At 41.0% G+C, this 24,000-nt stretch overlaps 2 protein-coding genes across 2 annotated transcripts; one reads left to right on the top strand and one right to left on the bottom strand.

Moving 5' to 3' along the window:
• Positions 1-35: 35 nt before the first annotated feature.
• On the bottom strand, positions 36-14,779 carry LOC147147820 (SMAD family member 2). The gene is made up of 11 exons (XM_086030137.1): positions 14,578-14,779; positions 13,370-13,729; positions 11,931-12,020; positions 11,539-11,732; positions 8,954-9,088; positions 8,748-8,822; positions 7,745-7,798; positions 7,438-7,650; positions 7,147-7,284; positions 2,288-2,432; positions 36-1,964 (listed from the first exon to the last, which is right to left on the bottom strand). Exons 2-11 carry the CDS (start codon positions 13,603-13,605, stop codon positions 1,841-1,843), a joined length of 1,404 nt encoding a protein of 467 aa, XP_085886263.1. The 5' UTR covers positions 13,606-13,729; positions 14,578-14,779; the 3' UTR covers positions 36-1,840.
• A 389-nt stretch (positions 14,780-15,168) lies between these two features.
• Positions 15,169-23,636, top strand: lrp13a (low-density lipoprotein receptor related-protein 13 a). Its single transcript, XM_086031426.1, has 21 exons — positions 15,169-15,334; positions 15,509-15,664; positions 15,975-16,187; positions 16,293-16,487; positions 17,106-17,321; positions 17,412-17,638; positions 17,748-17,880; positions 18,448-18,638; positions 19,154-19,340; positions 19,752-19,964; positions 20,070-20,244; positions 20,341-20,542; positions 20,662-20,826; positions 21,036-21,233; positions 21,359-21,908; positions 22,144-22,263; positions 22,372-22,479; positions 22,553-22,786; positions 22,896-23,253; positions 23,391-23,499; positions 23,575-23,636. The coding sequence occupies exons 1-21, from the start codon at positions 15,274-15,276 to the stop codon at positions 23,593-23,595; spliced, it is 4,032 nt and encodes a 1,343-aa protein (XP_085887552.1). The 5' UTR covers positions 15,169-15,273; the 3' UTR covers positions 23,596-23,636.
• Positions 23,637-24,000: the final 364 nt, after the last annotated feature.

The following is a 24,000-nucleotide window of genomic DNA, read 5'->3' as shown; positions in this document are numbered from 1 at the left end:
GAAATCCCTAACATAGAACTACGAGTAAACATGAGTCATGAGAATAAAAATGTTTATTATTAGTGTTTTATTATGTCTGCATAATATGCCCCACGCTTGAGAGGCTTATTGTCAGGGGACAAACTGCTCTAATAATACCGCCCTCTACTGGTAAAATCGCGACATCTACTGCACTGACTGCTTTGCAAAAAGATAACTGTTAATACACAAACTGTACTACGATTATGCGTTTGTACGTATGGTCCACATCCGTTTTCGTAAGGTATGTTTTTACATTCATATGTTGTAGGCCAAAGATAAAATGACGTAAGACTGGAGCCTCCTAAGACATGGTTCATTGCCCCGAATCCAAACGTCAAGTACAATCGCCTGTGCCTCAAGGTGAACACAATGACATCAAGGGGGAGGGGGACATGTTAAACTTACACCGGCAACATACATACTGACAATAAGGGAAGAGCAAGTAAGTGTTGTATTACTATATTTTATAGACAGAACAAATACACTTAACACCAACGGTCCCAGTGAGAGGGCACATTAGCATTTTTCTTTGGGAACAAAGAAAAGTGATCTCCCATGTTTTGAGAACATTTCAAAAGCTAGCTGACAGCCTATTTTGCCGAAGCACAAAAAGGCGACTATCATGGTCTTTGTGAAGAGATGAAGGGCCATTGCCAAGTTACAAATACTTTTTTCCCCCACTGAGACAAGGAGCTGGAAATGGAAATTAATTCCAGCTGAACCTTTTGGGCCAAATAAAGGAATGATCCAAGCCCTCCAGGTCAGTTTTTGCTGACAGCTGTGTTTTTGAAAACATTACTTTAATAGAAAGTGTGAATGACATAACATTTTAAGTAGATTTATATATAAAAATACATGAGAATACAAAAAAGTAGCAAAACAATTGGGATATAGGCTAAAACCAATGATGAATACTCATTGATACCTTCAATTAATCCTGATGAGACGATTAAATGCCTCTCCTCGGAGAGTGCTGTGTCATAAAGACAAAAAAAGCTCTTGCTAATAGCTGATACTCTCTGGTCCCTGCCCAGTGCACCCCTCAAAGCCTAGTTTGTAAACCAGGTTGCATGTTGGGATGCAAGTGAACTTCACCATGGACACAAATACTGCCATATAATGACAAAGAAATCAAACATACTGAGCTTTCAGTTTGTTTTGGGTTTTTGGATTTTTAAACCAACATTCCTATTCGTCAGTTAAGTAAGTATGTCTTATAACGACACAAGAGTTTAAAAAGAAAAAAGAAAAAAAAAAAAAGAAAAGGTGGGGGGTTTTCAAGTCTAGCGTACAGTGAGGTTGATTTCATTAAATTTTTATAAAAAGTTCCATCCATGGCCACCTTCACTAAGCTACCTGAACCATGACAAAACATGGGCAATATTTCTTTGAGAAATGAAAACATGCTCAGAACAATACTTGAGGGGAGGTCCAGAGCAAATATCTTTCAGCACAAAAGCCACCAACTGAGAAATATTCCAATATTTTTGGTATTTTCCCTACTTCCTGAACAAGAACATTTTACATATAGTTTGTACCTCAAATGGATCTAATATTAATACATCATTTGGGGAGACGCAGTTTAACAAGGTGCATGACAGATGACTAACAAAGTGCCAAATTCTTTACTGAAGTCTGTATGTTTGTAGGGGTGGGTGTGTCTGTGTGTGTACATGTTGTATGGAGAACTGTGGTGAAGGGTCACAAATACTATGTAATGACCAAAAATCATTCCGCTGGGATTTCCATGATGGGACTCAATTTCAGATTTGATCTTTGTAATCGTTTTCTTTTGAGGACTGTGGAGTTCCGTTGTTGTTTAGGACATACTGGAACAGCGTGCAGAAGGGGAACCCATCTGCGTCAACACCTTGTCTAGCCACTGTAGAGGACCATTCAAATGCAACTCAATCCAGCACGGAGTGCTTGTGACTGTCTGCCTTCTGTAGAACGAACAAACAAACAAACAAACAAGAATGAATGGAACTACAGTTCACCTTGTGGAGACCTGCATTCAAATTCTACAGCAGAAGCGAACATTAATTTTGAGATATCAAACTAGCAATACTAATAATAATGTAGGGACACACTTTCTGTGTGGAAAACATCGTGGCTATGGTTAACAAGGATGAGACATGGCCTTTGCAAGGTAACTACTGGTCCACAAAAGGTAATTAACTTGTGATGTCGAAAACCAGTTGCAATTCTTTCAATGTGCTCATTTCAACAGCTGCGCAGTCATTCACGTGTGAAGTGATATGATCACCTGTACTCTGCTCCCCAGCCTTTGACAAAGCTCATTCGGATGGTGCACATCCTAGTGAGCTGGTACACTGCTTCAAAGCCCTGGTTAACGGACTGGGCTAGCAAAGCTGCAAATTCCTGATTGTTGAAGATTTTTAAATTGCAACCTGAGTGGGGTAAAGGAGAGGTACAGATGAAAGGTTAATGACTAAATATATAAATTAGCGATTTAATGTATTTTTTAGGTAGTATTATGTTGACGTGAGTGTGCAATAGCAGTATAATACAACTTGAACGAAACTGTGCCTGGGAACTCAAACAAGCTGGCGTTGTCATTTTGATAGTACGAGGATTCTGCCCGACTATGTCTATGTCAGTGGCAAATAGTAACAGGCAGAACAAGTACTTTAATTTCTCCAGCATACTACACACTCGGCAGAGGTGGCCATTTACACCTGTCCGTTAGTACCAATGGAAGGCCCGTCAGTCCATCACTGATGGACTCCCATTTTTGCTCACAGCCTGATATGGTGACTTTGAAATAGTGATGGAATAAGCGCCGACGGAAGCAATTTTTGGCCGTACCCCGGATCGCCACAAACCCAAAAAGCAAAGACGAGAGGCAGTTTGGGGAGGAGAAGATGGAGGAGGAGCACAAACAGTATAAGAAATTATATATAATTTTTGTGTAAAGTCGTCCAAACGGTATCTCAGGAATAAAAGTGTTTGCTGTTACCAGAGGTGGGCATTCCGTCAGACAGAAAGAATGGTTCACTGACGGACTCCCGTTTTGCTGAAGATTCCCCGTTCGACGGGAAACAAGAAAAAAATAAAAATAAAGATGGGCTAAGCACTCACAGAAGTGTTTTTTCGTCCGTCAGTGTCATCATCACAAACCGGGTTAAGTAAAGACGGACCTCTCAGTCTGTCGTTGACGGACGCCCTTTTTGCTGACGACTGACAAACACGCCACGGCCTGTCTCGTGTGTTTGTTCGCAGGGGTTTCTGACAGAGGACTGCATCGACTATACAAGTGTGATAGTGAGTGGTCCCGTTTTCAGTATCAGGATCTCTGTGGGGACTATGATGGCCGGCTGTGAGTGGCTAGGGAGGTGGAAGCAGAAGACGTCATTTCACTTTGCTATGACAACACAAATCTACAATGTTTGCTTTAGTCTTTGGCTAGATTCACACCACAGGCAAATGTGACCCAGATTGGATTTTTTTGGCCCATATGCAACCTTTATCAATTTTTTTTTTATGAGAGCCTGAAGGGCTCAATTCAGACTTTTTCAAACGCGGACTGGGCCACTTTCATGTGGTCCGAGATCGGATACATATCTTTATATTTTTTGCAATGCGACTGCAGTTTGAACGGCCAGATTGCATATATCTTGACATTGAGAGTCCAAAATGCGCTCCACGTGGACGGAGTGAGAGTGGTGGGAGCTGGAGATCGAATCTGCAAAGTTGTTTTGAGTGAAAGTATACTGACAAACCAATCACGGCTCAGCTTCAGAAAACAGGTAAGCCGTGCTTGGTCGTTACCTGAGCCCTAAGTGGTTATGTCATTTTCAGTCGACAGAATGACAGACAAAATGGCTGCCCCCAGAGATGGCTAAACACGAGTGGATTAACTCTTATTCCGCAAACGCAATATTTATCAGAATGCCTATTTTCAACTAGTGGGCTTGCATAGAACATATTCTTGAAAAAAATATGTTTGGGTTGACTTCCCTTTAAAGTATGACATTGGAATGATAGCACACCTTTTTCACAACCCCATGCGTACCAGGTAAGCATCCATAGTAAGAACTGTAATTTTTCCCCCCGTTTTGCAACAGATATAAGTACCGTATTTTGCGGACTACAAGGCACACCTTTATATAAGCCGCACCTATCTATATTGAAAAATAGGGCCCTTGCACAGCGCGTCATCGCTGATGTCGCTACCGGGGTAGTATATTGGGAGTGCACTGGAGGCGACGCGACTACTGCTGTTAGAAGCAAGCCGAATTCCCTGTGTTCCTCGTTTGATTTAGATGGCCGAAATCTATAAACATGGTGAACTGTTGCTATGTTAGGGGTTGCAGCAATGCCACCTACGATCGCAAAGGAAGAAAATTTAACAACGGACTGAGTTTTTATAGGCTACCTGCTTGGCGGAAGACCGAGGGACAAGTCAAAACTAATTCGGATAGCTTGGTTATCGGCTGTAACATTTCATAAACAACCTTCCGTCTTGGGCCAAAGTATGCTCCGTGCATTTTCATTGATTCTAAAAATAAAGTTTAGAATCCTCTTGCTTTTTCTCTTTTAGTCACATACGTGCATGCACTCAGTGAGTGAGCTAAAAGGAAAGAAGGCATGATCAACGATCACATATATTGTTATAAAGGAAATAAGTACGTTTGTTTGTGTAGCTTAACCCATTAAGCACGGGAGTGCATAACCGCGCTTCTCCCTTTAAAGCCGGGAGAGCGTATATGTCATCTTCGTTTTTTAATCCAATTCTCGGTCTCTTAGCCAATGAGATGCATCAGAATATACACGTGACCGTGTCGTGAATTGTCGGAGGATATCCGGAATTTTTTCGAGGAGTAATGGCGGCACAGTCGATGAAGTCGCATGAAGAAATACAAAACCGTTGCTGGCACAACACAACAATTACTGTCACAAAGATAATTGAAAAAACAGCTTTTAGTAACACAGTTTTTAACAGATCAAAAGAATCGGCAGTCTCAAAAGACTTGATTATGCAAAAAGTCAAATAACTAACATGCCACGTAAACATTGCATGGTTCAGAATATAATCAAAGTAGAAAAAAATAGTCACATGCAGGCTTCACTCGAATAAACTATTCAACGAGTTCCTAAATTGAAAGGACTCAGGATTTTAGTTTCTTGTCTTGTGCATAGACAATACTATATTGTGCATTTGTCAACGAGAAAAAAGTAACGCATCATGCGTAACATTTTGGAATACATATGCCTCGTTCGAACATTGTCAAAAACTCCCTTGTTAGACTCAACATCGACACCGGACTGACATCCGAGCTCCATTTAACACTTGTAAAACTTAAACAGAATAATAGGCCTTTTTTTTAGGAAACTTTCGATGCGACAATACTCTCTGGTGGAGCTACGTCTGTGAAGTATTTGCGTCCCGGTAACACGTAGCTAGAGAAGCTCGAAGTGGGCGAGCAGACGGCAGAATCCGGTGTCTTCCACCACAGACAATGGTTGGTCATCAAGTCCGATAAATTTCATTATTTTCTGGGTTATTTGCGTTGCCTTTTGCCTGTCGCGCTGATATGGGGTTTGAGTTGGTCAGCATAGGCTGCGTTAGCTACCGTTTCATTGTTGCTGCTGCTTCAATGCAGCGAGCCTCGTAAACTCACCATAGTCCAACTGCTTGTTCTTCAAATGTCGGATTAAGTTGGTTGTGTAGAAACTTGTGGCCATGCTTCCCTCGCAAGGTATCTTTTCATGGCATATATTACAAGATGCAAACTACACACAGCACACCGCATGAGCTGTGGGTGATCGGATTCTTTGATCGGCAATAAAAGGCTTTGATCGAATATGCCGATCACGTAATTTTTCACGAAAATCGGCTGATCATTATCTGTACCCGATCGATCGGAGCATCCCTAGTAATTACCACTCGATTTTTTAAAATTAAAAATAGTGCTTCAGTTGCATCTTCGATTGAAACAGTAAAGATTACTCGGGCCTGTGTGAAAGCCACATGTCTAAGCTCTCAAATTTTCCTGGAATTATGTTTCTATCTGCTACAGGGGCTGAGATATTAAATATTTTGCAGGTGGCGAAAATGTCAGGTTTTCAAGGGTGACTCCAAAGACGACCGTAGTTTTTAGAGAGTCTCACGAGGGGCTTCAGGCTTTAATAGGTGGACAGTTCACAAGCAAACACATAGCACTACCTTAGTCCGAATGACGGTGTTATTGTTCGCCCCCTTTATCATTTGCAGGTCCTGCACCTACCCGTTAGTAAATTGCACAAGAGGCTAAGGATTTATAATGTTTAAATTACTCCGAAGTGTAGGCACACACACTAGGTATGCGAAAATATACGGCGCACACACTACACACAAGGTACGCGAAAATATCTGGCGCACACAAATTAAGTAAGAAGTAAGTCCGGTTCGTAGCTCCACTCAGTATTGGGACTTCTGTAGGGATCCAAACCTTTTATAATGTCTATTTTTGCAAGATACCGGTCTCTGACTTCACTGTCTAATTCATCCTTGTGAAGACCCGCCAATTTCTTGCATTTGAACATGTTTTCGAACCAACAAATACACAGCCAGTCCGCTGATAGTGTAGTGGTACACACGCCTGAGTTGTGTGCGGGCAGCGTGGGATCGATTCCCGCTCAGTGACAGTGTCTATGTGTGCCCTGCGACTGGCTGGCGACCAGTTCGGGGTGTAGTCTGCCTTCACCCATTGACGGCTGGGATAGGCTCCAGCAACTCCCCGCGACCCTGTTTAGGATAAGCGGTTTGGAAGATGACATGACATACACAGCCTTTAACATGCCACCCCGCTACGACTCCAGTTTGTCAGTTAACTTCCGCATACCACCTAATTCATAACCTACTGCATAGCGTCCTCGCCTGTCGAACTTCTCCACCTGCAGTCACATCCTGTTAATGGCAATTGTATTGTATTTCTGGTTAGACCGCCCCTACAGGTGGAAGACAAATCCACAGAATAGCCGCACCGGTCTATAAGGCGGATTGTTCAAAACCTCGGAAATAAGTAGCGGCTTATAGGCCGGGAAATATGGTAGATACAAATAATATAAAAGCAGTCGACCCTGGAAATGACAATAGCACAGACAGCTTCGGCATGTTACCTGGTGGAATTTTACACACTGTTGCAGGATGCCATCCATATCGTTGATTGCAATTTGGACTCTGGACAAAGATGGCACTATCACTCAGACACTCAGCAAACACTTCTCCACCAATGTAGTAGAGTCTAACTCCTCTTCCTGTTTATCCAAAAACAAAAACACAATTCTCATAAACTATAAAAAAAAAAGGTTGAAATTGGGATGCAAAATGTTGAAACAGTTTTCCCCAAACAAGGTGAAATTCTTATTAAGATATAGTAATTGATTCCCTTGCCTGAACCTGTATCTTACCTATATGCCTTCGTGTCATCTCCACAGTGGCATTCCTGTTGACATTCGACAGCAGACCCAAGCAAAATCGCTCAGAGTTGGAAGGGTCTGTAAATCCGTCCACAGTCAACGAGGGCTGTGAGGCATGAAACGTCTCCCCGACACGTTGGTTGAGCTCATAGTAGGCTATTGAGCACCAAAAGGCCGGTTCTGAGTAAGTCACCGGTTGCAAGTCTAGAGAGAGATAGAGTCCAATTCTCCTCAACAATGTTCATTCACATAGTGTATGCCCATTGATAATCTCAGTTAAGGTGGATCGCTGTCTTACCCATGCTGTGATTGACAGGTGACAGAGTGCTGGGAGACATCTCTGCTGGAGAACCTGGCAAAAAGGACATCAAACCCAAACGATTAATTTCCACATCAGCAATGTGTTGTAAACATGTTTCTTCTACTACAGTGAACCCTCGCATAATCTCGCCTGGGCACTCACAGATTTATTTTTCTTTATTAAAAAAAAAACAATACATCTCTCTGTTCATGGGGAATGCATATTTGAGGCTTATCATCATTTCAGTTCAACTATTCTAAAGTGTTAAAAAAAACGTTCCTAATTATTTTTTTGTTATTAACAGCATGTAATCAGTATCTACTAGTGGTAGTTTGTCAAAGTTGGTATTCACAGGGGATTACTATTTGGTCCCAAAGTCAACATAAACATATTTTTTTCAAGAATATGTTCTATGCAAACCCACTAGTTGAAACAAGGCATTCTGATAAATATTGCATTTGTGGAATAAGAGTTAATTCACTCGTTTTTAGCCATCGCTGGGGGCGGCCATTTTGTCACTTCCGTTGACTAAAACTGACATCACAACTGCTCAGGGCTCACATAACGACCAATCACGGTTGACCTGCTTTCTGAAGCTGAGCCGTGATTGGTCGTTAAATGAGCAGTTGTGATGTCATTTTCAGTCGACAGAAGTGACAAAATGGCCGCCCCGTGTAGTCTAAAAAGGGGTGGATTTTGCAGCTCAACTCCTAGTCGGCAAATGCAATATTGATCAGAATGCCGTGTTTCAACAAGTGGTCCTGCTGGGAACATATTCTTGAAAAAAATAAGTTTGGGTTGATTTCCGTTTTAAAATGGCATTCTTGTCATACATCTGGTTCGGAAGTGTGTGGTCTAATGTGCCCCATCAGTAGGGATCATGAAAAATTGTGCCCCTCCCCCCTCCCCCACACATCAATAGAATTGCCCAATCCTGACAGATGATACAAAATAATTCCAACAAAGCCAAGTGGTGTCTTAAAACCCAAGTCTGTGGTACCTGTATCCATGCTTTGATTCATCTGTTGATCACTGGCCTCCCCATCCTCACTGATGTAGCCCGGTGGAGGGGTTTCTGTTCAATCGATAAATCAGGACACAACACCGAAATGGCATTTAGAGAGACCAGGACCAGTTCTTGCACTGTTATTCTACAAATTTATTTATTTTATTTCACACAGTGAAATGATACAGCAGTAACCTCACCTGGTATGTAGTTATTCGGAGGATCAATTCCAGCAGGAAAGTTTGTGTTCTCAGGTATGGAATGAGTATAGTCATCCAGAGGTGGCAGCTCCGTCAGAATTTCAGAGTGTCTTGGCACAAGAACTGGAGGCAGAACTGTGGGAATAGTACAATTGATTAGTATTCAGTTAGTCTCTGCTTTAAGCATCTTCAATTTTAATCAGTTTTGATTTTAAAGAAATGTCACTCTCCTTAAAAAACAAACACTTGACTCACATATGAAAGCACTGTTTACCTAACTACAGATTCTCACTAAATTGGAGCCAACCATGCATACACATTTTGACACAATTTTTCATCCATTAGGTAATGGATGGATGGACGAAAATGAACAGAACACATACATTGCCTCTTCTGCCTGTGCATGAGCCAAAAAAAAAAAGTATACTATGCTTGAGCAGCAGCACTGAAAAGCTGTATTTTTCAGTGCTTCAACATGTAGGTAGCCTGATTTGAGCACACCCTTGTTTTCAATATCGAAGTTTGAATGTTGATACTCTCCACAGAAATGTAGCCTTTGAAGCTAGAATTTTAAAAATAGTTCAACTTCTTGGGAAAAGTTACTTTTAAACTTTCAAAATATTAAAATCAAAGTTAGAACATAGTCTATGGAGCAGAACGATTGAATTGGGTAGCCTGACTTTTTACCACCACTCTACACTGCAAAAGCGTACAACAAATTAATGTTGGCCTATAAATTTAATTTAAGAAGTTACTTCTACACAACCATTTGATAGGTAAACAGAGCGTCAAACAAAAGACTGTCTATATAATGTGATATACCAGCAAGAACCTTGTTTAATAAACCTCACACACTGCAACCTAAGCAATGTCCGCCGCACATGATTGTCTAGACCAGGTGTCTCCAACACTGCATCAAACTGCTTAAGTAGCAGGCCAAGGAGTGAAAAATACAATAGCACACATTTAATTTATCACTTGATAAAATAGATCCAAATTCCCCTATGATCAAAATCACAGGTGTTCCATTCCCTCCCAAGATTAAACCATTATTTTCAAAATATCTGTCTGTCATTGGAGAGGGGTGGGAGGAGGAAGCAGGCCCAATGAGTGACCACTTTTATTTTAGGCTAGGAAACCAACAATGGCAACAGAAGAGTGCAGTCACGCCATTATGATGCAGAAAATATATTTCCTCAAACACAAGAGTGTGTTTTGTGGTGCGAGTCTGGCAAAGATTCAACAAGCATATTCACTTGTGTAGTGCAAATTAGCAATAACAAACATTACGAAACGTGTAGCTCTCCAGCACTTTCGTTGTGTGAAGGCAGCTCACAGAAGACAAAAGTTTGGAGACCTCCGGTCTAGCCACCATTCATGGATGAATTATAAACTGTTAGATTATGGTGGCTCAAAAAAAACAAAACTCCCCAAATCTAGGGAAACACTTTTACAAGAAAACAATCAGGGTGTAAAAGAATAAATAAGATGTTTTGTGTCTGTCTTAATAGTCCGCGAGCCCTGTGGATTTATCATGTCGTTTGATGTCCCAGGAAAGAGGTGTGATTCATATCTTTATCAAAATATTGGACAAAATAGAACTTCCCTACCATGGCTTTACACACGCTGGAAATGTGCATATCATTTTACAATGTTGTATTTTGTTTTATAAAATAATTGCCCGGCCCAGCCAGGGATGCCGTTAAGACGGCCATATCCGCTATGACCAATGAGAAGCACTGTACTATCTGCGATTGCGTAGCTGTAGCACAATAAAAATAAACCATGCAAGATAGTGGACTTGTAGCCCGACGAAGAATAATGTGAGAAATGTTGCTATACATGTGTATTTCCCCTACAAAGAAATCTATTGTTGTGACATGCAATAATAAGACATGCAGGCTCATTTTTATAGAATTTGTGCTTCAGTGGCAACATTTAGAAGGCAGTCCGACCGGAATTGCAAAAGGTTTTGTGCAAGTACACGCTGTAGATATCCAAACCTGTAGTGACAAAAAGGTGGCAGCTTCGATGCCCATTGTAAGCGATTTGAGAATGCAAAAACAATTTGCCAACAGCAGAGAAGTACAAGTAGTGTTGCCAGTGCAGGTATATTTAGTTGGTTTTTTTTCCTTAACCAGAGCTAAAGGATTTAAGTAATTTTAATAATGGGTGAATTGTTCATTTATGGTGTGAGAATTTCACCATATATGCGTATACTGCAAAGCGTTATGTAAATATTTGACAAAACTTACTTTTTATAATACCTTATGTGTCCCTTATTCCATAATGTTTTATTTTCTTTTTTGAATAACAACAAAATAAATGAGAATTGATATGTAAAACGTGTGTTCAGTGTTTAGGATTGTCTGGAGCCCTGCAACTGACACTTTGGTAGAACGGTACTCGCTAATGTGCAACAATTACGTGTGTGTGTGGGGGGGGGGGGGGGGAGGATGTTTAGAAGGTTATTTTTCAAATTTCCACACCCACCAGATGGTCATGGAACTTCAAAATGAAGCTATATCTACCCCACGGCCCATAGCCTTTAAGTGATACAAATGAGTTATAGAAAGCCATCTTACCTGGGGTCTCGACCCTCTGATAATGGTAGGGGTTGATGCAGACCTCATCCTTCTTTAGGTGAAAGGCATACTCACAGGCCTCGATAGCACGCAGTTCATGGTGGCTGTGAAGGTCTGGCCACCGCCATAAACGGCAATAGATAACATGGGGAAGCCCCTTCCTGTGGGAGACTTGCGAGCGGCCATCAATGGATCTTAACAGATGGAAAAAATGCAGAGGGATGATGACAAAGGCACAAAATGGAGACAAGAGAGGAAGGGAAATTAATAAGAGATCAGAATGTGTGGTGATGATAATGAAAATAATGTGTTTGCATTGATCACTTCATGAAATAATTATCACATGGCAAAGATGTATACAATGTCAGCCATTGAGTGTTGGCAATGTTCACCTTGTTTGGTCGGAATAGCTGTAAAGGCCTGATGTATCCCACTGTTCTATCGTATTTGGTGAACTCAGCCCCCATATTTCTGAGCAATTGCTGTGCATGGAAAGTAAAAAAACAGGAAAAAGGAGATATTTACTTTTATTAATCTATTTATTTAACCCTTATTTATCCACATAACGCAATTGAGAAAAAATTGTCATTGGCAAAGCTGGCCTGGCTGCAGACGGCAAAGTAAGAAGACAATGCAAATACCGTACATGTACACCAAAGTGCACAGTGTGATATAGTTATACAATACATCATTGCACATATGGGAAAGCTTCATAACAGGCATGGCAAACACATACAATTTCCTTCATCCACCTTAGCTAGGTTTACTTCTGATTAGAATGCAAGTGAATGGACATAACAAAAGAAAATGCTCCATAAAAACACACTTCAATCAAAATGAACTGGTCAAATACAAATTAAATTTTCCCAAACCGATCCAAAGTCATCCATATGCTACGGTTCAATTGGAATAGCTAGGCTGCGTCCTGTCTGCGCACGTTTCGTCTTGACGTGAATGCACAGCAATGTCGTCATATACATTTTGAAAATATGGCCGCTTCCAATCATAGGTGGTCTGTGACAGGACAGCTTATTTTAAACTACTTGTTTTTAAAATCAAGCTGTTGCTTTACTTAAAGTGTAAAAGCATTCACAACTGTTGTTTGACTTTCGACTGTGCTAAATAGTTGACTGAACTCCGTCTTGATAAATCACGTGATGTTTCCAAAGGTCTACATTTCAGGTGTCTGCAAATCGGCTGTTCCGGAAAAAAAAACCGCAGTTGCACATGTATACACCATAATAATAATGTCACATGTAATCAAATGACCAGATATCTTCAGACTGATTTCAATCAGAATGACAAAAAAGTCTGCATGAGGCGAATGAGGTGAGTTTTATTTTTTGTTAAAGAGTTTTCCAGTGATTGAAGGGAGAAAATTAAAAAGAATGACCAAAAGTAGTGCTGACTTTGGGAACAAAGCGATTAATAGAACCAAAGGAATGGAGACTGCAGGTGGTGGTATGCATGGTGAGCAGAGAGTGATTATACCATCTTATCAATGGCAATGATTTAATATTGTATTCTGTGGTTGTTTGTAGTGAGCACACATTCTAAAACATAAGAGAAAGGCAGCCACTGTATTTCTACATAGATAACAGTGAGCAGTCTCGAACAATTCTCAGGCGATAACTAAGGTGTTATCTCGAGACATACAAACATCTGACATGGTCTTTGCCAGCCTATCAGTGTTCCCACTGAACATGAGTCTGGTCATCAAGGTTGCTGGTTGATGCAAGGAACATCTCTAAACAAAAGTGTTTTACAATTTCTATGATGTTTACTTGCCACTTAATGATGGCAGCAAATCATCACATGCTTGATATTATACCTGGGTATGGTGACACACTTGGTGTTGCAGTTCTGTGTGGTGATAGCTTTCTCCAGCTCATCCAGCTGCCCCGTCTTCTTGAGCTTCTTCACTAAACTCTTTACAGCCTTCTCGCACCATTTCTCCTCTTGGCCATTCTGTTCTCCCCCACCCGCTCCACCTGGTCCGTTGGTTGACTTCTTCCAGCCCAAAAGCCTCTTCACCACAGGAGGAGTAAATGGCAAGATGGAGGACATCTTGGCTGGACAATCCAGGAGTCTCCAGAGGACTCAATAAAAATGAGGGACCTATTGCTACACTTTAGGCCCCTGCTCGGTGGAGCCCCCTCTAAGAACAAAACGTCACGATATGAAGCCAGATCTATCAGGATAGAGGACAGACAGTGACGCACACCATTGTTAACGTAAATATTTACAAATACACAGAAAGCTTGTCGACAACTACATAGCATACGGTTAAGTTTGAGGGACGACAAAGTTACTCACGAAGTGTTTCTCAGTCACGATTCCGACTCGATTTAACGCATTATGATCACCAAGCCTGCAGGTGAGCGCTTACAAGTAAGAGTTTAAGAGTTCAATTTGTGACAGCGACCACCTCCAGTGCTAAAAACAACTATAGGCCGACAGCTAGCTAAGTGGTGGGGGGCCTGCTTGACTTCATTCAAAACATTAAGCTCGACGCTAGCACAAACTGTAAAATGTCAAATAAAGCGTAACAACTTTTGTCCAACGGGGGGAAAAACGACAAATAACCGTAGACTAAGCAAAGTCGTTAGTGACCCATTTTGTGTGGCGATTGGCATCCGGTAAGGTGAGCAAATGTTAGCATAACTGTAGGCTAGCTGCCAGCTTGTTATTAAAAATCCTTTTGTTGTCATCCACGAAAAAACCTATGCGCAACAGTCCATTGTTTCGCTTGTAGTAGTAAGTCAGGTTGTGAAGTAATTTTAATTAGAACACACTTGTTAATATAAAATGACGCTTTATCGGCTGAACGTTAAAGTTTTAATTCAGGCCGATCAAAATATGTTTTGGACTTTTGATGAAATAGAGAAACGGTTCCAAAATGGATTCGCACCAAGAACGAACTATGGCAAACTAGGCTTTAGATCCGGCTGGCTAGCGAAGCTAGAGTCCCCCCCCCACACACACACAAAACAGCATCCTTTAAAGTCGACATAACAGCTTAACCGTTGCAGTACTCACCAATTGTGAAACTTCAACGTCCCGCAGTAGTAGTAAAACGGCAGACGGTCCAATCAACAACTCTATAGAATAAAATGACTGGGAAATATAATACCGCTGCTGAATTTGACAACGCTTGATGGCTTTTCTCAAGTTGCTACCAGTGCTACTGGAGCGAGTTAGCCATGTTAGGTAGACCGGAAGAAGACAACACACTTATTGATTGGTACACAAGAACCCTTAAGCCCCCTAGGTACGCGATTGGACGATTGCAAGATGACGTTTTCCCCTTTTAAAAGTATAACATGTTTAGTTAGAATGAATGAGTAAAATAAAAAATAGAAAAAAAAATAAAAATTCGAATGGGTTGTTTAGATACAATACAATTTTATTCATATGGATAAGAAGCCAAGAAGTCAATACAACAGGACCAATTATTTATCAGTTTCTGATAAATAAAGACAAAACCATATCAGGCAGGCTATTTGGCTAGAGAGTGACAAATTAATGTAAATGTTGAAAAAGTGGATCACACTTGATAGTATGTCTCCGATGTGTATATCGTTTTCCACAAAGTCCTCGATTATGAACGGTCCATTGGCTCCACCTATCACTCACGTGGTCAATTAGGATGTATTGAAAACACCTGATCAATCATAAAACGCTTTTGTGTTGTGTGCAGTCCTGTCTGGTCTGCTTGTTTTTTTAAATGTTGTGATGGCCGTATATTTATGTCTTTTTGCAGTGTTGTTGCACTTGACAGCCCCCCTGCAAGAAGGTGAGATGTGTCGAGCATTATTTTATGCCTATCCAATAGCTTTACTGTAGATTAGATTTAATGTAAAAAAATGCCCCTCATTTCTGGATCAGAATGTACTGTACTGTATGGTCATTGTATTTAAATTTGAAGCCAAACAGTTTATACGTTTTGAAATGTTCCCTTGTTGGTTAGTTGTTTCAGCTGACAGCAGACCTGCAAAGTGCAGCCTAGGCTCCATGCAATGCAAGGATGGTTCGGACTGCGTGCTCTATAGACATGTATGCGATGGGGAGCCTGACTGTAAAGATGAATCCGACGAAGAGGATTGTGAACTCTCTTGTAATGATGGTACTGCCCCACTTTTCTAAACATATTTCAACTTTCCCCCCCTTTTACTGGTGACATGATCCCTTGAAGACTGGATTTTCTTTTTTTTTTTTTTTTTTTTTTTTTTTTTTTTTTTTTTTGGGGGGGGGTGGTGGGGATATTTTCTAAACGGATTTGTTTTTAAATACTTCTGACATAAGCATGAATACGGAGATTTGTGGTTTATTTGTCAGGCTGTAAACTAATAGACAAAATGTCACGGAAATTGACAGAAATTTTGATTAAAGTTAGTATTGGGTGATATTGAGGTGTTTTCCATGTTCAATTTCAGATCAGTTTCAGTGTGCCCATGGGAAAAAGTGCATCGACAAAGATGAAGTGTGTGACGGTGTACTTCATTGTCAGGACCGGTCGGATGAATTGCATTGCTCAAAACCAGAGGGATGTGTTCACCTCTGTGACAATAACAATCGCTGCTTACCCGTAACCTTGCTATGTGACTCAGAAAGGGACTGTTTAGATGGAACAGATGAGGAAAATTGTGGTGAGTTTTTACCGGACAATGACTTCTGGAATAACTTCCATGTCACATACTGACTGCGACTAGTATGCACACTGAAACCAAATGTTTATCCATGTCATAAATTAGAGGGTGTGAATGAAGGGACCAGTTCACCCACTACACATGCAGTCAAGTTTGTGTCTAAGCCTATCAAGTGCCCTTTGGGTTCCAAACCCTGTAAAGACAACAGCGATTGTGTCCTCTTCCACCATGTCTGTGATGGAGAAGATGACTGCAGTGATGGATCAGATGAAGAGGAATGCTTATCTACTTGTGAACAGGGTAATGCAGTTCCTTTTTTGTTTCTTTTTATATATTATACTGCTGAAGTTTTGTCACTCTGAAGAACCCACTGCCTTGACATTTTGGTGACGCCAAAGTGCAGTGCAGCACTCCGAATAGACCGTACTGGGCTTTGTGAATCCCTACTCCAAGAATTTTGTGTTTTCATCAGTGGCATTAGCAGGCCTGCCCCTGTGATGATCCCGGTTTGAGAAACTTGCCATAGAATAGCGTAATTTAATTGCACTACACATTGGAGCAGTGTGACTGCCATAAAGCTTCTCAAACTGGTGCTGTTGGAGACAAAAACTTCTTGCAGGTATAAATTTTGCAATGCTGCTCAATTATCAATTGGCAATCCATGGACAAGTCTAACTGTCAAATGCAGATTGCCAAACATATGTCTGAATGATGCCTCAAACAAAATGGGGTAAAAGTGTAAAGTGACTTTTGGGACTCCCTGTATTTATGATGTGAGTGAACTTGTCGACACATCCTCGTGACACCTTTCCTCAAGGTCTGCGTGCTTGTTATAGCGATTAAGGGAAAGCTGTGAAATGTGCCTTCTGGTTGAAACCTCAAGCTCTCTGAATTCTAATTGACTGATCTCCTCTACAGATCAGTTCCAGTGTGCCCATGGTAAAAAATGCATAGAAAAGAATCAAGTGTGTGATGGTGTGCCTCAGTGTCAGGACCGCTCTGATGAACAGAAATGTACCAAATACATGGAGGGCTGCTCTCATCACTGTGATGGCGGCAGCCGTTGCATTCCTAAAAGTTTCCTTTGTGATGGGGAGAGTGACTGTTTGGATGGCACTGATGAGATCAACTGTGGTATGTTGGAGAGGAAAAAAAGCAGAAATCATAAAATGTGTATTAGGCTGGATTTGTATGAGAACTATTCTTTTGAACTACTTTTTGTAGTTAAGGACTGCAGCGCGAGTGAGTTTAAGTGCACCAATGGTCAGTGTGTATCGGCTACAATGCATTGTGATGGCCACCCAGACTGTTGGGATCATTCAGATGAAGAAAGGTGCATCAGAACACCAGTCTGCATAACGAAGCAACGTTGCCCTGAGAGCAAGGAGTGCCTGGTTCAGGAGTGGCTCTGCGACGGAGAACAGGACTGCAAAGATGGCACGGATGAACAGGTCTAGTGTACATTTTCTTTGTGGTGATGCATTCAAAATTATACCTCTTGCATGAATGACTCCAGTTGCCTGGTTTCTATCTCAAATTCATAATGAGCTTCTATTGCAGGATTGTCCTGATGTGACTCCACTGAGCTGTGGTGATTATCAGTGGGCATGTAAATCAAAGACTATGTGTATCCCTGTGACCTGGAGGTGTGATGGCACGAAAGACTGCCATGATGGAAGTGATGAAACGGAGTGTGAGTAACTTCATTAATTTGGGTCTGGCAAATAGTTTTAATCCCTGTGTACTTAAAAAAAAAAGAAAAAAAAAAAATGAACATATAAATATAAAAGGAAAAGCTTGTTAACAGATGTCAGTTTGTGTTCAAATGGAGTATAAATGGCTATAAAAACTGATCTAGTCATAACCCTTGTCTTCTGCTTATTACCAGTACTCATGTTAATACTCTTGTAGGTTATTCATATACAGTAATGTATCCCCCAAACAAAAATGGAGTACTCCTTACAAATGCATAGATCATTTTATACATGAGCGTGACTTGTAAACCCTTACCCAATATAAAAGTACATGTACAGTGTTTATGTTTGTGTGTATACAGACAATTTTAACAGGAGCACAGTGAGAGCAGGAATTTGCAAAGTTTAGATTTTTTTTTTTTTCTTAACCACAAAAAAATTTCACTTTGAACCTTCGTATGTTTTTTTTTATTTTTAAGTTCAAGTTGGCAATGTGGAAAATTGCTGGTCTATAGTATGGTTTTTCTTGGGCCCTAACACTTTTAAACATCTTTTGTCCATACTAGGTGGGTTGGTTGCATGTCTTCCTCACCAATTCCAATGTAGCAGTCTGGAGTGTGTGGATCCATCCCTAGTGTGCAATGGAATTAGAAATTGTGCAGTTGGCTCAGATGAAGATGGGAGCTGCCAGATAAACTGTACGGAAGCAAATATCAGCCACTGCTCCCAGGGATGTTTCAGCACACCACAGGGTCCGGTAAGAACACAAAAAGCCTGGGCACTGGAGCAAGCAAGGCCTGTCCAATTTATTCAAAAAAAATTTAAGGTGAAGTCAATGCAAACATTTTTTTTTTTTTTTTTTCAAGAATGTGTTCTATGCAAACACTAGTTGAAACTGGGCATTCTGATAAATATTGCGTTTGTGGAATAAGTGTTAATCCACTCGTTTTTAGCCATTTTGTCTTCTCTCGACTGAAAATGACATCATAGCTCAGATTCAGAAAATAGGTCAGCCGTGATTGGTCGTTGTGAGCAGTTGTGATGTCATTTTCAGTCGACAAGAAGACAAAATGGCCGCCCCCAGAGATGGCCAGAAACAAGTGCATTTTGCTGCTTAACTTATATTCCACAAATGCAAAATTAATCAGAATGTAGAATGTTTAAACTAGTGGGCCTGCTGGGAACATATTCTTGAAAAAAAACATGTTTGGGTTGACTTCCGCTTTAAATCATTTTCCTCAAATTTTTTTTTGTTTTTTTAATTCTGTGCAGTTTTGTCGGTGTGCAGTAGGCTACAGACTACTTGAAGATGGCATGACCTGTGCTGATGTTGATGAGTGTCAAGACCACCGCTCAGCTGTGTGTAGTCAACTGTGTATAAACACCCTGGGCTCCTACAAGTGTGACTGTCACAAAGGCTACATAATGGATGCTGATGGCCACAACTGCAAAGTCAAGGGTAAACTAGTTTGTCTCTGTAAGGAAATGTGCATGTGTTGAGGATTCGGCGTTCAAAGAAGTCTTGGCCTTTCCCTGCAGTATGCGCATTTGTTTCTGCTTCAATCCAAAGTTAAAACGTGTACTGTATGCAATGTTAATTTAAGGCTTCAAATTGCCAGTCTTTCTCGGTTCTGCGGTCAGTCCAGATTATACTTGGAATTTTGCCATAAATTATCTGGGATTTAGATCCTGCCCCCTGAGAAAATCAATAGATTTATGCCATTTTGGTACTAAACCATGTTAATCAGAAAATTATTTCACGCTTACAAATAGTAACTTATTGGCCTAGTGCATGACACATTTCTACACATTAAGATATTTTGCTGATGTCCTCATGAGTTTCTTGGCTAAAATAAGTATTGTCCTACAGGTGAACCTTTACTGTTGTCTTCGGTCCAAACGGATCTCTTCCTCTTTGGATTGCGCAGTGGCAGCTTGGATGTATTGGCGTCCTCTGCCAAGAAGGCAGTTTTATCTCTAGACTATGACTGGCATGAAAGGATGGTGTTTTGGGTCAGTCTTGACAATGACAGCATCAGGTGGTCCTCTCTCGATCAAAAGACCACAGGAACGCTAATAGGAGGTACAGTAGCTCATATTTGGTGAGATTATGAATTCTTCAAGGACTAGAGTATGACATGCTGGAGTTGTACCTGTAACTAGTGAGACCACCCCCTTCTTTTCACAGGTGTGCGAGCTGATTCTTTAGCTGTGGACTGGCTTGGAAGAAATCTTTACTGGATTGATGGTGTGAACAGTCAAATTGTTGCCATTAAACTGTCTGCTGGTGGTTCACCATACAGTGTTATCCTGGATGAAGACTTGGATCAGCCTCGCTCCCTTGCACTATTACCAGAAAAGGGGTATTGAATTATTTCACTGAGAAACCCTCCCTTTTTTTTATAATACTTGTGTATGTAATGTGTATTTCTCCCCTCTTCCGCCACCATTGATACCAGGCTGATGTTCTGGACTGAAATTGGTAACATAGTCAAGATTGAAAGGGCTGGAATGGATGGCTCAGAGAGGCGGGCTGTGGTTAACTCCAGTTTAGGCTGGCCAGGTGGTGTGGCAGTAGACAATCTTAGTGACAGAGTCTACTGGACAGATGAGAGGCTAAAGGCAATAGGCTCTGCAACGCTTGATGGAGATGACATTCGGGTAAAAGTTTGCAGTTAAACATTCCAGATTTGCTTTAAAAAGAGCTATTAACGTAGTTTTCAAATGTATAACAGTCGCTCTACCCCCAAAAATCTGCTGTCTAAATGTTTACGTTTCAGATACTACAGATGAAAGAGACTGCCAATCCTTTCTCCCTGGCTGTGTTCAATGACATGCTGTACTGGTCTGATGCCAAGAGAAGAGTGGTGCAGGCTGCCCATAAAATTACTGGCAAAGATGTTCACGTCCTCTTGAAAAGACCAAGACAGCCTTTTGGTGTAAAGGCAAGTCAATCATTTATTCAAATGGACGGGTGAAAAATGGAATCGTATCAGAGCTTGCTTGATTGTCACACTATACAACTTGCAATAATTCGGAGTAGATTGTGAATTTAAAAATGCTCTAAATGATATTCAAACAATTAATGGTGTGGTCGATCCTTCTAAACTGTTTTTTTTTTTTTTTTTTTCTACACCAAATTCCTGATCTTTAGATTGTCCACCAAATACTACAGCAAAGCAAAGATAATCCTTGCAAGATGGACTGTTCACACTTGTGTGTTTTGGCCCCTGGGCTGCAAGCTGTATGCAAGTGTCCCTCTGATCTCATACTTGCTGATGATGGTCTGACTTGCACCAACTTGGTTGATACGGCCTTCCTGTTGATGTTATCTCCCTCCACTGTCACTAAGGTCTGTGTGTTTTGTATTTGTACCTCACCCCCACTTACTGGTTAATGAAAGCCATGAAAGGATTTTGCACCTTGGATAAGAGTGTAATTTATCGGCCGTAAGGATGAACATCTTGTGTTCTCTAGATTTACCTGCAGGCCCGACACTCTTCAGAGGAGCTGAAGGGCTGGCCTGAACATACAGCTATGCAGGTGCCAAGTGTCAATGAAGCTGCAATCATGGACTACAGCCTACATGACCACACCCTCCTTTTGGCTGATGATGGGACAACTTCCCTCAGCTCCTTCAAACTTAAGGACTTGAATTTGGCCTCTGAAGGCCAAATTCTAAAGCTCCTTGACGACACAATCACTGCTATGGCCTTGGACTGGGTGACCTTCAACATCTACTGGAGCAGCAACAAGCAACCCCGCTTGCATGTCACCTCCAACAGTGGTGTATATACTACTGTTTTGATAAGGGAAGGTATTGGTGGGGTAGAATCCATTGCTCTTCACCCACCAAGGGGCAGTGTCTGTTTCACAAATATGGGTCTGCAGGACACAAGCACAATGGCTACTGTAGAGTGTGCCAACATGGATGGTGCTGAAAGAAGAGTAGTGTGGAAGAATGGTGTCCAACCAAAGTCTCTGGTCTTCTCCACTAATGGAGAAACTATTCTTTGGGCTGATACTAGTAAGAATTGACTATTTCAAGATGTGGGTACTTTGTTGCAGAGATGTTCTGTTTGCAGTTTTAAGATGTAAACTAGAATATCATCCAAACCCTACTTATATATTGTTTACCATTTTTGTAGGTCTGTTCAAGCTGTTTGCTATTTTTATAGATGTAAACTAGAGTATTTTCAAAAAGCTAATTTATGTATTGTGTATTTTTTTTTTTTTTTTTTTTTTTTTTTTTTTTTTTTTAGGTCTAGATGTTATTGGATCTGTTAAACTAGATGGCTCTGGATACAAAGAACTAAAGGTAGCTGATGGCTTGGCTGCAGTAGCTCTCAGTGAAGACGCACTGATCTGGATGACTGTCAGCGGTAATGACTTTTGAATGTCAATGGCCCCTCCCAAGTTTTCACAGTATCACAAAGCAAACAGTGTTTAACTGTTTACTGCCGCTTAAATTTTTCCTTTCTCTCAAATAGACAAGACCAGGCTCTGGTACACCGATGACCAGCAGCAGAACAAGTTGTGGTTTGAGGTTGGCACAGAAGTAATTAGCATGAAGGCAATTAGCAAATCGAGTGGGACTGGTAGGTAAAACGTGTAACAATGTAGTTGAAACAATGAGTAGGATGGCCTTTAAAGTTGCCCTACATGTGACAGGCTCTAACCAGTGTAAAGAAAAGAATGGTAACTGCCAGCACCTGTGCCTGGCCACCCCAAATGGTCGAACGTGCAAGTGCGCCCATGACCACATCAATGTGAATGCTACCCACTGTTCCCCAGAGCAGCGCTGCCCAGCCGGCAGTCGCTCATGTCTGGATCAACTCTCCTGCCAGTCTGATGAAAAGTTCTGTGATGGGCATATAGACTGCTCTGACCATTCTGATGAGAACTGTGAGTATTGGTTTTAAACTTTTTTTTTTTTTTTTTTTTAAATAAATAAAAAACTGAAATTAACATAAGGCAATGGTGATGACTGATGCAAAGGCGCGTTACCCCACAGGTGTCAACCCAAAACACAGGTCTGGAGTCAAGGTACCTGCCCTCACCCAATCTCCCATTACCCCGACTGCCACATCACCTCATCCTGTCTCTGGTTTTAGCACTACCACAAATGACAGCAAACAGCTTTTAAATATGAATGCTCAAATGTGTAGCCAGACGCGCTGCAGTGGAAACGGACGATGTGTTGAGATCAGGAGAGAAACAACTTGTGTGTGTTCAATGGGCTACAGTGGTGATTCATGTCAGGACAAATCCCTGCCAGTTCCCATTTTGTTTGGAGCGGCTGGCCTCTGTGCAGTGGTGATCATTGTTGTCATCGCTGTCATGATAAAGTGGAAGAAGGGTGCCCGCTCAAGGTTTTTATTTTTTAACATAAACACTTTGAAATTTAGGATTGCTAATTCTTGATTACAGACAATATGTGAAAATACAGTATTATAATCCATCTCTTTTGAAACATGTATTGTCTTTATGCTACACTGTTGTCCTGCAGGAGGGCAAATCCAGAAGCAGCGAAGGAAACTACGATGACAGACCTAGACAGCAAAACTGTAGTGGCTCCTACTGCAGAGACTTCAGTAGCAGACAATGGAAAAAAAGAGGTATCCCTAATCAAACGTGAACCAATGTCATAGTTTGTGGTATGACTGCCCCCTCACTGCTCTCCCTCCCACCAGGAATCTGCATCTGTGGACTAATTCGATGTACCAAGTATTTTAAATAAAGTTTGCAGCTTCCATGTTTGCCTATAGTTGTCTGACTACAATGTTTTACTTGGTTTGACTCAGGCCATCACATGTAATATAATCTTAATTTACCATATTTACGGTAAATGCTATAATTAAATAATAGTGGTGTGTGTGATACTGCAAATAGAATATAACTATCGACGCTGACAAGTTAAAGTTGATGCATCAGGAAATTGCTAAATATAAATCACATAATGACCGTCAAATGTTTTTGTGCCTTTTTCCCTTTTGGATTTTAAAGGGGAAAAAAAGTTTTTGTTCAATTGATTTTTATTTAATACAAGCCTACAGTATTACAATATCTAAAAATTGAAAAAAAGGTGGATGTCATAGTTCGTGCTTTACATGTTAAAG

This window comes from Filicampus tigris, chromosome 5 (genome assembly GCF_054856515.1).
Source record: "Filicampus tigris isolate MCC_2025a chromosome 5, RoL_Ftig_1.0, whole genome shotgun sequence".
Lineage (NCBI taxonomy): Eukaryota > Metazoa > Chordata > Actinopteri > Syngnathiformes > Syngnathidae > Filicampus > Filicampus tigris.
Note: the sequence above shows the minus strand (reverse complement) of the source record. Positions and strands in the feature narration are given on the sequence as shown.

Excerpts from the sequence above, each read along its gene's own strand:
- LOC147147820 (XM_086030137.1), bottom strand. The coding sequence starts at position 13,605 with ATGTCCTCCATCTTGCCATTTACTCCTCCTGTGGTGAAGAGGCTTTTG. Across the intron at positions 9,089-11,538 it reads TCAGAGGGTCGAGACCCCAG|TTCTGCCTCCAGTTCTTGTG; the intron begins GTAAGATGGCTT and ends CTATTCCCACAG. Across the intron at positions 7,799-8,747 it reads GAATCAAAGCATGGATACAG|GTTCTCCAGCAGAGATGTCT; the intron begins GTACCACAGACT and ends CCTTTTTGCCAG.
- lrp13a (XM_086031426.1), top strand. The coding sequence starts at position 15,274 with ATGGCCGTATATTTATGTCTTTTTGCAGTGTTGTTGCACTTGACAGCC. Across the intron at positions 15,335-15,508 it reads GACAGCCCCCCTGCAAGAAG|TTGTTTCAGCTGACAGCAGA; the intron begins GTGAGATGTGTC and ends CTTGTTGGTTAG. Across the intron at positions 21,909-22,143 it reads TATTCTTTGGGCTGATACTA|GTCTAGATGTTATTGGATCT; the intron begins GTAAGAATTGAC and ends TTTTTTTTTTAG.